We start from the raw sequence: 15,120 nt of genomic DNA on the forward strand, positions 1-15,120 counted from the left end.
CAGCAAGTTATTTTGTGCATGTTGACTAATTCTAAAGTTTACATAAAGTGAAAGTGAAGTCGCTCAGACACGGTCAACCCTGCAACCCCATGGACTGTAGCCTACCAGGCTCCTCTCTCCGTGGGATTTTCCAGGTAAGAGTAATGAAGTGGGTTGCACTTACATGGATCAGAATAAAATCCAGAATCGCCAAAACAAAACTGAAAAAAAACAAACAAAGCTGATGGGCTGATACTACCCAACTTCAACACTTAACTATAGACTGCAGTAGTAATATTTGTATTTCTTTCTCTACCTTGAGTAGTTCCCTTACGTGCATATCCTAGTCAGTACTTGCTAAAGACTTGAGGGAGCCTTCCATAAATTCCCCAGACTTTATCTCTTTTCTGTCTCTTTCTAGTATCTTTAGCTTCCTACTTTACATTATTCTGGTGCTTCCCTGGTAGCTCAGACAGCAAAGAATCTGCCTGTAACAAGGAGACCTGGGTCAGGAAGATTCCCCTGGAGAAGGGCATGGCTACCCACTCTACTATTCTTGCTTGGAGAATTCTATGGGCAGAGACTGTGGTGGGCTACTGTCCACCGGGTCACAAAGAGTCAGACATGACTCAGTAAATAACACTTTACATTACTCTGACCCCAGATCTCTCAATGTCTTGGTTTCACAAGATTCCCAGCTAGATGTCACCAAATCCGCTCCATGCCTGCACTAACTGGCTGCAACTCTCTCACAGCATTCAGTTCAGTTCAGTTCAGTCACTCAGTTGTGTTCGACTCTTTGCGACCCCATGAACTGCAGCACACCAGGCCTCCCTGTCCATCACCAACTCCTGGTGTCAACCCAAACTCATGTCCATCGAGTTGGTGATGCCATCCAGCCATCTCATCCTCTTATCGTCCCCTTCTCCTCCTGCCCTCAATCCTTCCCAGCATCAGGGTCTTTTCCAGTGAGTCAACTCTTCGCATCAGGTGGCCAAAGTATTGGAGTTTCAGCTTCAACGTCAGTCCTTCCAATGAACACCCAGGACTGATCTCCTTTAGGATGGACTGGTTGGATCTCCTTGCAGTCCAAGGGACTCTCAAGAGTCTTCTCCAACACCATAGTTCAAAAGCATTAATTCTTCGGCGTTCAGCTTTCTTTATAGTCCAACTCTCACATCCATACATGACCACTGGAAAAACCATAGCCTTGACTAGATGGACTTTTGTTGGCAAAGTAATGTCTCTGCTTTTTAATATGCTACCTAGGTTGGTCATAACTTTCCTTCCAAGGAGTAAGCATCTTTTAATTTCATGGCTGCAATCACCATCTGCAGTGATTTTGGAGCCCAAAAAAATAAAGTCTGACACTAAGCTGGGATAATCATAGAGCACACTTCATTTGTCTTTCATCACTTAAGAGTCACTGCCCTTTATTGTCTGTTGTCCAACCTTATTGTATATAATCTTCTTCTGTTTCCTATAGTTTCAAGTACAAAAACGAATCAAGTCCCTTTATCTTAGCTAGAAGGGAAAGTCACTAGGACACTTTTGAGAATGAAGAGAATGGTATAAATGTTTATCTTACTATAGTAGAAAATGTTATGTTCCTCCTTCCCAGAAGACAAGTGAACAGAAATTTAGAAAGAAGAAAGTGATCCACATAATTACATATGTTCATTGATATTGGAAAGTAAGGACAATTGGTGACCACAGATGTCTACTAAATATAACATTGGGAATAGATGCTAGATGATAGTGAATTAATAATTAAATGGGAGTCAATAAATGGAAAAAGCAAGTAAAGGTGACATTTTTAGAAGTTTAGTTGAGCAGTGACAGAAAGGTATTGAATGCTTTTTATACGGGAATTCAGAATCAAAGGTGCTTTGTTTGCTGTTAAAATCTTTGTTGAGACAAGAGAGAAAGTTAAAATTGACTATGGATACGACAGATGTTGGCAAACAATGTCCTGCAGGCTGGCTACCAGCTTGTGTAAATAAAGTTTTATTGGAACATAGCCATTCTATTCATCTAATAGTGTTTGTAGCTGCTTCTGTGGCTCCAAAAAAATCTCCATAGATCTCCAACAGAGATCACATGGCTCCAAAGTAAAAAAATATATATATATATGAACTTTCACAGAAAATTTGAGAACCCTTACACTAAGAATCCAATATGCAATAAATTCATATAGTATACTTTAGATCATCAAGAATTTCAGATTCAGCAGCAGTCACTTCAAAATATATCATACTGGAACAAATAACTTATTTATAATGTTAATGGAAATGAAAACAGCAGTCTTGAATTTTTCATTTTGGGTAATGAAAGGCTGAAAGTAATTTCTCAAAATAAAATAATATATTCTACCTTAACATTAGATTAAACAGTTAACTTTATATACAAGAGTTTGTGAGAAAAGTATCTTTTTGATGGTGCCATAAAACTGAACTGCTGTTATTTTAAATGAGTTTTCAATTAGTAACTTGGCTTGGACATTAAAGTACATATCCTATAAAAATTTCAATAAATAAAGATAGTTGGGATCTACAGTGTTTGATTTTCAAATATGTGGTATTCTATCATACACAATGTTGATCCAATAGCAATGAAATGACTCCATTTTCAATAATTTTTAAACTTTTTCTAGGCAAAGAAGTCAAGCCCAAGTCTCCACGTATGTTATGTGCATGACAAATATTAAAAAACTCTTAAGTGCATGCCTTATTCATCCTCTGATACTATTGTTGAGTGTTTTGCATAAAGTCAAAGGTTTAACTATTTTGTGTATAATGTGCTGATTATCTTGTATTTCTTAAGATTTGCTATGCTGAAATTTTCCTTCATCCTTCATTCCCTGGATGAACAAATTAATACTTTTCATTAACTTCTCATTAAAAACCTTAGTTCACATTTCCAATATTTTCTCAAAATAACTTTTATTGTGGTTGGTAATTAAGAATCTTTACTTGTGTGTGTATTAATCTGCTGCAATCATAAGAAGAAAATTATATGTATTGATGATTAGAAAATAATAAATAATATCTAAAAGAAATATGCATGAGCATAGGAAATAAATATCTTATATAATCGTAATTACTAATGTTAACTCATTTTTAGAGCCACAAGTCAAAAAACAAGAGAAGCCAGGTATGTACATTTAATGTGTAGATTCATACTTGCCCTCCATATTGATAATGATAGTGTGTGCTGGGCCGTGCTCAGTCACTCAGTAATGTCCGACTCTTTGCGACCCCATGGACTGTAGCCCGCCGGGCTCCTCTGTCCATGGAGATTCTCCAGGCAGGGATATTAGAGGGTATTGCCATGCCCTCCTACAGGGGATCTTCCCAACCCAGGGATTGAACCCAGGCCTTCCTGGGTTCAATGCTTTACTGTCTGAGCCATCAGAGAAGCCCAAGAATGCTGAAGTAGGTAGCCTATCCCTTCTCCAGGGGATCTTCCCAACCCAGGAATCAAACCAGGATCTCCTGCATTGCAGGCGGATTCTCTATCAGCTGAGCCTCCCGGAAAACCCCATGAATAGCATCCCTTTTTGCAAATATTCTGTCTGAGTCCAAATATTACACTAAAATCTTATTCTTGAACAACTTTTTAAAATAAAACAAGCATAACATATACTACCTTTTCCTAGAAAAAAGCCCTATTTACAAAAGTCAAATCACTGAGAAATTTATATAGTTCAGAAGAAACAAATGACTAAAGACTATTTTTTGCTGATGCTATAGGACACAGACATCCTATCAAAGAAACAGCTGCTCTTACTCTTCTAATTTTGAGGGCCTCCTGAGTCAGATGAACATTTCTGAGGGCAATAGCAGGCAGCAGGCACTATTTAAAAGAAAACACAGCAATGATTTTCAAAACAGTTAACTTTTGACTCATGTCTCCCAACCATATTAGTATTATGTTGTTGTTCAGTCACTAAGTCATATCCGACTCTTTGGAATCCAATGGACTGCTGCACACCAGGCTTTCTTGTCCTTCACTATCTCCTGGAGTTTGCTCAAACTCCTGTCCATTGAGTCAATGATGCCATCCAACCATCTCATCCTCTGTTGCCCCCTTCTCCTCCTGCCCTCAATCTTTCCCAGCATCACAGTCTTTTCCAATGAGTTGGCCCTTTGCATCAGGTGGCTAAAGTATTGAAGTTTCAGCTTCAGCATCAGTCCTGCCAATGAATATTCACAGTTGATTTCCTTTAGGAATGACTAGTTTGATCTCCTTGCTGTCCAAGGGACTCTCAAGAGTCTTCTCCAGCACCGCAGTTCAAAAGCATCAATTGTCTGGCATCAGCCTTCTTTATGGTCCAGCTCTTTCATCTGTATGTGACTACTGGAAAAACCTAGCTTTGACATACATACCTTTGTCAGCAAAGTGATGTCTCTGCTTTTTAATATGCTGTCTAGATTTGTCATAGCTTTTCTTCCAAGAAGCAAGTTTATCTTTTAATTTCATGGCTACAGTCACCATCTCCAGTGATTTTGGAGCCCAAGAAAATTTCCATTGTTTCCCCATCTATTTGTCATGAAATGATGGGACCAGATGCCATGATCTTAGTTTTTTGAATGTTGAGTTTTAAGCCGGCTTTTTCCACTCTCCTCTTTCAATTTCATCAGGAGGCTCTTTAGTTCTTCTTTGCTTTCTGCCATTAGGGTGGTATTATCTGCATGTCTAAGAATATTGATATTTCTCCCAGAAATTATGATTCTAGCTTGTGATTCATCCAGCCTGGTATTTCTCATGATGTGTCTACAGGGTGACCATATACAGCCTTAACGTACTCCTTTCCCAATTTTGAACTAGTCTATTGTTATGAGGTTGCTATAATAAAATACCACAGGGTAGATGGCTAAAAACAACAGAAATTTATTCTGTTACAGTTCTGGATGTTAGATGTTTGAAATCAAGATGTCAGCAGGTATGAGCAATGGCTACCCACTCCAGTATTCTTGCTTGTGAAAACCCATGGACAGAGAACCCTGATGGGCTACAGTCCATTGGGTCACAGAGAGTTGGGCACAATCAAGCAATCAACACTTTCACTTTTTGTTTCTGAGGTACTGGGGATTAGGCCTGCATCTTTTAGGGTGACACAAGTCAGCTTACAAAGGTCTACCCTGTGATGCTTCTGAAGTTCATGTCCTTCACATGTAGCAAAATACATTCACCCCATTTCAACATTCCTAAGAGTCCTAGTAATTTTAGCATCACTTAAGTCCAAAACTTTATCAATTCAAAGTCTCATATCTCTTTATCTAAATCAGTATGGGTAAAACTCAGGGTATGATTCTTCTTTCATAAAATTCCTCTCCACTTGTGAAACTAGAAAAATATCATCTGTTTCCAAAAAAAAAAAAAGTGAAACTGATTAGAATATATATTCCCATTCCAAACGGGAAAAATTGGAAGGAAGAAAAAGGGTCACAGGTCCCAAGTAAATCCAAAACATAGCGGGGAAGATTCCATTAGGTATCAAAGCCTGAAAATGTCCTCTCTGATTCAGTGCTGTGTTCTCTGTACCTGTGGGAGGGGATGGTGACTCTGGCCTCTCGGCCCACTGGGATGGCAGTCCTGCCCTCTCTACCCAAGGAAGTCCCATCATCCCAGCCTTTGAATCATGACTCGGCTGTTAGAGTTGATATTCTTTCATTTCATCCTGTTTCTGTCCACTTCTGTCCAGGCCAGCATTATTTTTGTTTGCATAAAATTTTCAAAAACATGACTCATCTTGAGTTCAGTTCCTGAAGATCCAAGTCATTGGACAAGAGGGTCCCCCACAGATCTCCCTGGGTCACCATATCTCTATTTCTGCCTACTGCTGAGGTGGAGGATTGGATCCATGATTCTGTCCAGCCACACCCTTGGTCCTGTCTCCAGGGTGCACTATCTAGTCAGGGTGAGCATTTTCTCAATCACCAAGTACTGGTTCCTTTTGCATAGCAGTTTACTCCTCAATATATCTTCTCTTTCTCATTTTATTATAAGCAATGAAGAGAATCCACGCTGTATTTTCCACACTCTACTCAAGTTCTCTAAACTAAAGATCCATATCCTTCACTTACAAACTCCACCTTCTACCCAACAAATGGGAGTTAAACATATTTTGTGTGTGTGTGTAGCACATAGTTTAAGCAAACTGCAGGAGATGGTGAAGGACAGGGAAACCTGGCATGTAGCAGTCCATGAGGTTGCAGAGTCAGACATGACTGAGAGACTGGAAAACAAGCATATAATTCAAGTCATAACATTGTCTAAATTTCTGAATCACAACTAGATATATTTCAAAAAATATTCTTTCAAGTCCTATCATCAAGTCATTTATCTTATGTTGACATTGGGGCTATTCTCTACAACAATATTCAAGAAAACAGAAAATTCAAGTTGAAATCCATTAGCAGTAGCAACAACTTAATGACACACTAGTACATGGCATGATTTTAACTACTGTGTATTTAATAGTCCAGTACTGGCAGGCCAGTAGGAAATTAAGATAAGTTTTACTAAAATTCTGCTTTTTCAAATTATGGTAAATGAAATAAAATAGTGTCCAAAAATGAATTTGTGCTCTAGTTTATTTTTTTTCAGATTTTAAAATTTCTGTCTTTTGTTTTCCCTTCAGAGTCACAAGTTAAAAAGGAAGCAAAACCAGGTAACAATATTTTATTCTTAAATAGATACAGAGCTAATGTAGCTGTTATTTTAGAACTAAAATGACACCAGTGGGGATTTACACAGTCTTCCACATCCTCACTGTTTTCCCTACTCCATTATTCCATATGTTTTTACAGCACTGGATTAGGTGAGAATGGGAATATTCCATAGGCAAAATATCTGGAATATGGCTTTAAATGAATGTCAGCAGAGACTCCAGGTTTCAAGAGACATTTCTTAGAGTTCTTCAAAGTCTAGTGTTAGTCATATTAATTTGTGATTTTATTTCTGATAACACACCGGAGTTGCAAAATCATAGACTACCGGGACTTGAAAGAGAACAAGAACTTATCAAGCATCTGCTATGAGCTAAGGAGTAGTGTAAGATTCAGTTTTCATCATTTCACTGTGAGAGGCATGTAACATGAGAGTTATTACCCATATTTAGTATCTGTGGAAACAGTTCAATAGACAAAGTTTAGAAAGTTATTTTCTCAAGATTTTCAAGTTAATAAACGTTGAAGCTAGAATTGTGCCCATGTTTGGTCTATTCAAAACCCTAGGTAATCTCACTAAGAGATTGTCCCAGACTAACAATGATTTTATCAAGAGGCAACATTGACCTAAATCAGAGCAATCTTTCCAAGTTTACATTGCTATTTAGTGTGTGTAAGTCCTAGCTCTGGTACCATCTAGCTACTCACCTGAGGCAAGTCAAAACAAAAACAAACAAAAAAACACTCAAGCTGTATGGATGCTATTTCTTCATTATAAAAAAAATATGTAGCAGGATTCTTTAATAACAACAAACTCAACAATCCAAGTCTAGATGTATATGTACAATACTATATTTTTCCTTTAATTCTCACCAGAGCTTACTTGACAACTGATCATAAACTTGAATCTAGTTACTCTTATAAAAATATATCTTTTTAATGTACCAAGGTTTAAAAATGCCAAACTACTGTCTTATGATTTATTTTCCTGAGTATATTTATTGGCTGCAGATGAGTATGTGTTACCCGATATAAACATTTTGCATTTTACCTCTTTTTTTTTTAAAATCAGAAAACCAATATCATTTAAAACTTCTGTTTAGGTCTAGTACTATTTAGAATTTTCATTTATTATTATAAATACTACAATTTTGCAGGCAAAATTAATTGATTTTTTATATTATAAATGTTTATGTTTTAGCTTCATCTGAAAAAGCTCAAATACACAGTATGTATCTTTATTTTATCTATAAAGCGAATATAGAATTTTAACAAAAAAATTAAGTATTTTAGTAATATAGACGCAATATATGCCTCAGTATTTGTGCTTTATTAGGGCCTATGTTTTGGAAATTATAGGTGCTTAAATGTAAATAAGAAATCTGGGTATATTGTTTTCATTCAACCAAAACCTTAAAGTTTTTTTTATCTAAACTAGGATGACATGAAAATTGAGGCACAATTCTTCTCCATGGGCACGTTTGTTCAAATCTATCAATCACTGGACCATGTCACAGAGAAAATTCACCATATGTTAATTTATAAAGCTTCTAAATATCCAAAGGACTTCCCTGGTAGCTCAGGTGGTAAAGAATCCTTCTGCAATGCAGGAGACCCCAGTTTGATTCCTGGATCAGGAAGTTCCCCTGGAGAAGGGATAGGCTACCCACTCCAGTATTCTTGGACTCCCCTTATGGCTCAGCTGGAAACGAATCTGCCTGCATGTGGGAGACCTGGGTTCGAGTCCTAGGTCAGGAAGATCCTCTGGAGAAGGGAATGGCAACCCACTCCCGTATTCCTGCCTGGAAAATTCCATGGACAGGGGAACCTGGTGGGCTGCAGTCCACGGGGTTGTAAAGAGTACAACTGTTAGTCATGACTGAGTGACTAACACACACATCCAAAAATATTTTCTTTTTGTTATTTTCAGAACAAGACACAGTGAAACCAGAAAAGGCTATTTCTCCTGGTAAACCAGGTATTTTGCAGGTGGTATTTGTAGTAACAAATTGTCTCCCAGTGTTCTAATTTTAGCAGGATGATGAGCTTAGAGTCAAATCTAAAGTTATTAGGGAAGATTCATGTGTTAAGTCACTCAGCTTCTAATTTTAGTCATCTTCACAGTGTTTTGTTTTGGTTTCTTTTTTGTGCTGAGAACTTGGCCTGCCAGATATAACTAGATAGCTCATGATCTTTTCCTGTCAGAAACTTAGCTTAGCACAAAGACCATTTTTGTCAGCATTCAGTTGAATGCTGAATGCCCATCCAGTTGAATGGGCTCTATATTTTGTTTTGCTTTGTTCTGTTTGGGGCAAGACATCCCTAGAAAACTTGTAATTCAGAATGGCCCATTCAAACGTGACCATCTTCAATTCCAAAAATCTCAAGAAAAGGAAATAAAAAAGAAAGCAGTTTCCTCCTGCTTCTCATCCTTCTTCCTTTTTTCCTTCATTTTTGCCTCCCTTCCTTTCTTCTTATTCCTAGTTCTACACTTTACAGAAAGTGGAGGTAAGCCAATGGGTTCTGCTCACAAAAAGAAATAGAAAAGTTACCAAGACTAGTTTAATCATTAGTTTTTATTTAAGAATAGAAACTTTATTTAAATTTTAATTTAACCCATTAAATATGAATTTAATTTTAAGGTTGTACCAATTCCCAGTTGTTCTGTAGAACATGGTCCTTTATTCCAGGCTGAATTGTCTACCTGACATTGTGAATATGGTTAGGTCAGAATCTTTGAAAAGGTAAAAGCACCTTCTCCAAACATATCTTAGGAAACTTCTGCTTATATTTTTAAGATTTTACTTTAGAAAATCTGTTTTCAGTCTATTTGAGCCAATAGAAATAAGGAAAGCAGAGCCTGATTGTGGGGAGGTAAGAAAAGCAGTCTGTACTGACATAAGCAAAACTTTAGGAGCAACTTTTAGAACCTTCTAATATCATGAATAATAAACCCTGTTTCTTTATTGTCCCAAACGACACACATTTTTGAGATGAAATCCTGAGAGCAGGAGAGAGTTTCATCTCTGAGTGTCTAACAAAGGCATTCCCCTCTAGCCACATCTTTTATTTCAGTGATTATGTTCATACTCTAAATTCTGTTTCCAAGTGAAACTTTCCAATTAGGATATTTCACCGATTAATTCCCACTGCTGAATACTTAAAAAGCTTAATTTTATATAGAATCTTTATTCTAATCCCTTTACTTTGATCCAAATCTCTTTAACTATATCTACAGCACAGAAGACATCCCATAAATATACCACCTTTGCCCTTCCCCATCTTTGTGACATAAAAACTTGGGTTTTCAGGCTAGCCTGGCTTCTCAGGGAGGTGTCTTGCTCATGAAAGATAAAAAATTGTTTCTTCCTATTCTTATTCAATAATGAAAAGGGATTATGTGTTTTGTGTGTACTCCTGAATAGAAAGGTACAGTGAAATACAGTGAAGGCAAAGGATGAAGTGTACTTTGATTAGGGGTTAGGGAACCATTTGAATTAGAAAAAATTTTGTGGCAAGAAACTTGCAAAGGACATCTTCAGCTGGACAGATTTTCTTTGTGCTCCCATCCAATTTGAATAAAAGATATCACTTGTTTAATTGAGAAAACAGTTAAGGTTGTCTCAGTATTGGTGTTATTTCAAAGAGAATACAAAATATCAAGGTTGAAATGTGTCACTGTTTTGAACTGATGCATTTAAAATGTCCACTTGTGTTAATGTTTTTCCTATCATAGATGAAAAAGTTGTCAAGCATGTAAAAGCTACCATGATAGAAAAAACAGGTAAATAAGCTGCTTCGAATTTTTCTGCTATGTATCAGTTTTGTGTTATGTTGGTGTACACACACACACACGTCTTCACTGGAGTGTGAGCTATTTGTGTCATAAGTTCTAAGATTCTAGATTCTTGTAAATAACTGAGAGATATATTCAATAAAAATTAACAGTGAAAAACTAGTGACATAACTTTATTTTTTTAAAGTGTGATTGACCTAAGCTTACATATAATTTGCAAGGAAGGCTATGCATCATGCATTGATTATCCTGTTCTATTAGGTGTTTAATCTCACGTTCAAACCACATTTTCTCCAATTTTAAAATCACAAAAATCTGGAACTGTCTGCTGTTCATGTATGAGATGGAATAATTTTCATTCATGAGAACTTCATAGAGACTGTATGTGATTATATAATGTTTTAAAATCTGCCTTGAAAAATGATCAACAGAATATATAATATCAACTCATCATTTAATGTGAGAGAAAAAAAAAGAAATGTATACACTCTTTCACTTCTGGAGTTCTGTCCTAAAAGGATGAACAAAAGTAAGTTTTCATCTCAGCTGACATCTTGAAAGACTGAATTTCCTCCATTTGGTCCCAAAATGAAAATCCTACTAACTTGGCCATGAATAGAGTCCTATTTCTTACTAAAAATCTTTCCAAAGGAAAAGGACTATGAAGTAATTTCTTTCTTTTAACAGATAATCATGATAATCAGGGTTTAAGTATAGTCCTCAGAGGAAAATATAATAGAATTCAGGAGAAAACTAATTATTTATAGAAATTGTGAACTATTATTTCTTTAGAAAGAAATCTCATAAGGCTATCTTCACATTACCTCATATGACCATTGTACTGTATCCCAACCATTGCCTAAGCTCATAATTTTGGTTAACATGTTTAATTTTCACCCTAATGTGTTAATATGACCCCTTGAGTATCTCATTTAGTTATATGGGTATTTGGAGATTATGAAGAAACTAGCCCAATGTATTTGTGTCTCAAATATATAGATTGGTTCAAATTTTACACAAAAGTTTGTGCATCTTAGTTTTCAATAAGCAGTGTGATTAACATATTTGCTGACAGTGAAATAACAGTGTTCAGAGAGAATGAAGTAATCTTAAGGAGAACTTAAAATGAAGAAGTAATAAATACAGATGCCAAAGAATTATTTTTTCCCTAGTTTGTATTCATCATATGTCATTTGTTTTCTTTCATTCTCCACAGTCAAACCCAAACCAACAAGTAAGAGATGAAAATAAAATCTGAAAACTATTACTTGGCAATTTCAGCTTTTACAATATGCTTATTTTTCCCCAATTATTATTTTTAGTTTTGCCTAAAGCTAAAGTACTTTTGTAGGTGATAAATTACTGTTATTGCTATGGCTTTGATTTAACATCTTTGTCTGTCACTACTAATTAATAATTCACTATAATTGTTTGGGAGAAATCTATGGAAATTGTATTACTAATACTAAAAGGGTGAGACTATACAAGCTATAAATAACACTAAGAAGCCAGAATAAATGGGCAATCTTTTAAACATATGTAATGAATAACAAAAGAAAATTAAATAATATACACTTTTTGGTATTATGAACCACATACTATTTTTAATTTATTTGCTTTAAGCAGCATTAATTATGTTAGGTAATCTTTGGTATTATTGTTTTTCATAATTTTATGAATTATTAAATTTTGCCACTTGTTTATTAAAGCCATGGAATTTTCTTATGAGCATAGATTTTAAAGATCATCCACTTCATTGCTCAGGAGTGATACAGATGTTACAGGTGTAGAGAGTTAAAAAAGTGACCAATGGTCTTATAAAAGCATGAATATTTGCCCATTGTCACAGTAGTAAATATGTCCAAAGTTGTGTCAGAATTGTGATATTGGCTCTTGAATGATATATATTTGTTAAACAGAGGCTTAGATGAAGGTATGAGTGAATATCTCTCAAATGTTCTCTGGATCATATATAAAGAATGAATTGACAAGATCCAAAGATAGATTTGGTTAGGACAGTTAAGAGGTCATATTAGTGATTCAGGAGATATGTGGAGCCTAAATAGAAAGTATTTACCTCCTAGAACTTATTGCATGTATTTTGAATGCAATATAAAATATATATAGTTTATATTATTTTTACTTTATTATACTTTTGAAGTACTATTATTATCACAGTTTTAATAACTTGAACATCAGCTTATTTTATTGTGCATGCTGTGTAACATTAACATTTATACAATTTTAAGATCATGGAAGTTCATTCTTGAATGCTATCAATGCTTACTTTACAAATACCCAATTAAATCTTATGAAACATAGATCCCACAGTTCCCCACCTGCTTCACTGTTGATGCAAGATGATGAGGAGAAAATAATGTGGCTTTTGGAGAATCTCCAAAGTCAGGCTGAGGGATGGAAAGGACAGGTAAACCAGAACAGCTCAGGGGTAATGAACCTGGGGGTAATTAGTAAGAACTAGCACTTGGCAGTGATCTATTCTATTTCCACAGAATCCTAACTGCATTCAAAATATCCTACTCTAAACAGCTTCATTTGAAATTCTACTTCTGATGAAAGAAAGATATATACTAAAATTTACTTTAATTCAAATATTTTTCAAAGGTCCAAGAAGAATATTAAGTACATGTTGTGATTCTAGTTGTCATGTCCTAGATTTAGTTGAGATTCATCTGTGAGAGTTCTAACTGAACCTAAAATGAGAGGGTAGTCCAGGAAAATGAAAATACAAAGCGTGATACTTTCTGGAATAAGGCAAGTCTAGGTTAAATTTTCAACAAGAAACGAATGACCAGCACCAAACTGCTTCTGTCCTGCCAAGAAGGGACCTAGAAGAAGTCAGAGAGGTAAAAAGGAAGCTTATAAAATGCCAAGACAAATATCATCTGCTTTAAAATATCTCCAAAGAATGACTCAAGCTTCAGCAAAGAAAGAAAAATCTTCCTACAATTATTCTCCTTTTTGTCATATTCTATCCTCTTCTTATACCAAGAGGGCTAGCATCTTCAAAGTATCTTACAGGATGCCCTGAGAATGAACCTAGTCTTGTTTATAACATGTTTCCATGGCAATATGCTTTCTGTGTTCCAAGTTACATGCAAATGACTTTGGGAGCATGCCTCCCATACAAACTGAGGATTACCTCCAAATATATAGATAAGAAATGCTTGCTACACAAACAATCTACAGATTGTGAGTTAATTCTTATTTCTCTCTCTAGAAAAAGCTGAACATCAAGGAAAAGAATCTCCGTCTATAAAAACAGGTGTTTTTGCCTTTTTGGTTTGCATTCTATCCCAATTCACTGTTTTTATTACCTTTGAAAATTAAAGCAAAGCATACAAGCACTTTTCATTTTCTTTCCTGGTAATGTTTAGTCTTGTAATTTTGTAATAGGATCTAGTTTATCTGACATAAGGGCTATGGTAGTGTTGATAAGCAGTTTGCTAAATATTATAACCAATATATATGGAATGCTAAGCATCCTATTATAATACAGCTGTGTTAACATAATAGTATTTGCTTTCATGGTTCACAAGATCCTTCCAAAATATTCAGTGTTTTACTGATGCCGGTATTGATATCATTTATCATACTGGTAATGTTGACTTGGGGCTCCCTAGGTGGTACAATGGTAAAGAATCTGCCTGCCAATGCAGGAGACACAAGAGACATGGGTTTGATCCCTGGGTTGGAAAGATCCCCTGGAGTAGGAAATGGCAACCCACTCCAATATTCTTGCCTGGAGAATCCCATGGACAGAGGAGCCTGGTAGGCTACAGTATATGGGGTCACAAAGAGTCCGACAGGACTGACAATGAGCATGAATGTTGCGTCACTGTTGATATACTCTAAAATATCATATCTAATCACACATATTATATTTCACTGAAAATTAATCATGGATTTCAACTTGGTGTAATTTCTTAAAATAGAAATCATCCAATTCTATAATAGCTTAATACTTTTGAAACTGTAATTCAATTTGTAAAATATATAATACTTGGCATGGTTCAACAATAAGGCATACAGGAGGTTCACTGCAAAAATAAGCTTCCCTCCTCCCCTTCTTTTCCTGTTTTACCAGCAGCTCCCATTTCCCAAGTATCCAATAATGTCTGATAGGTAATCATTGTTATTTTTTAATGTATCCATCTGCAGTATATGTAAAAGACATGTACACGTAAACATGTGCTTAGTCACTCAGTCATGCCCAACTCTTTGCAACCCCATGGACTGCATCCCACCAGCTCCTCTGTCCATGGGGATTCTCTGTGGAAGAATACTGGAGTGGTTTGCCATGCCCTTCTCCAGGGGATCTTCCCAACCCAGAGTTCGAACCCAGGCCTCCACATTGGGGGTGGATTCTTGACCAGCTGAGCCACCAGGGAAGGCCACATATACACACATACCTTCCTACAAATTTGCTTCCCTGGTAGCTCAACTATGTAAAGAATCTGCTTGCAATGCAGGAGACCCAGATTGATCCCTGGGTCTGGAGGATCCCCTGGAGAAGGGACAGTCTACAAATTATACACTCATCTTTTTTACACAAGTCATGATCTACTATAAATGGCTCTTTCCCTAGGTTTTCTGTTTAAGAGTGTGTTTAGAGATTTTTCTGTATCAGTACACAAAGCATTTCTTCAT

The 15,120-nt window shown here is 36.1% G+C and overlaps 1 protein-coding gene across 50 annotated transcripts in view; it reads left to right on the plus strand.

Annotated features, from left to right (window-relative positions):
* Positions 1-15,120, plus strand: part of TRDN (triadin) — a 408,839-nt gene that overhangs the window by 362,521 nt on the left and 31,198 nt on the right. For 18 of the 50 annotated variants that reach the window (XR_014065593.1, XR_014065595.1, XM_081530502.1 and 15 more), the window contains 8 exons: positions 2,633-2,659; positions 3,103-3,132; positions 6,626-6,655; positions 7,855-7,881; positions 8,584-8,631; positions 10,390-10,437; positions 11,666-11,683; positions 13,691-13,735. Coding sequence is in view for 41 of the 50 variants with exons in the window: in XM_081530502.1 (XP_081386628.1) it covers positions 2,633-2,659; positions 3,103-3,132; positions 6,626-6,655; positions 7,855-7,881; positions 8,584-8,631; positions 10,390-10,437; positions 11,666-11,683; positions 13,691-13,735 (273 nt within the window). In the remaining 9 variants the exon portion in view is untranslated. The remainder of the gene's footprint in view (positions 1-2,632; positions 2,660-3,102; positions 3,133-6,625; positions 6,656-7,854; positions 7,882-8,583; positions 8,632-10,389; positions 10,438-11,665; positions 11,684-13,690; positions 13,736-15,120) is intronic. The other 32 variants (XR_014065597.1, XR_014065596.1, XR_014065591.1 and 29 more) reach the window with 3 other exon arrangements.

This window comes from Giraffa tippelskirchi, chromosome 9 (assembly GCF_054371585.1).
Source record: "Giraffa tippelskirchi isolate mGirTip1 chromosome 9, T2T-mGirTip1v1.2.pri, whole genome shotgun sequence".
Lineage (NCBI taxonomy): Eukaryota > Metazoa > Chordata > Mammalia > Artiodactyla > Giraffidae > Giraffa > Giraffa tippelskirchi.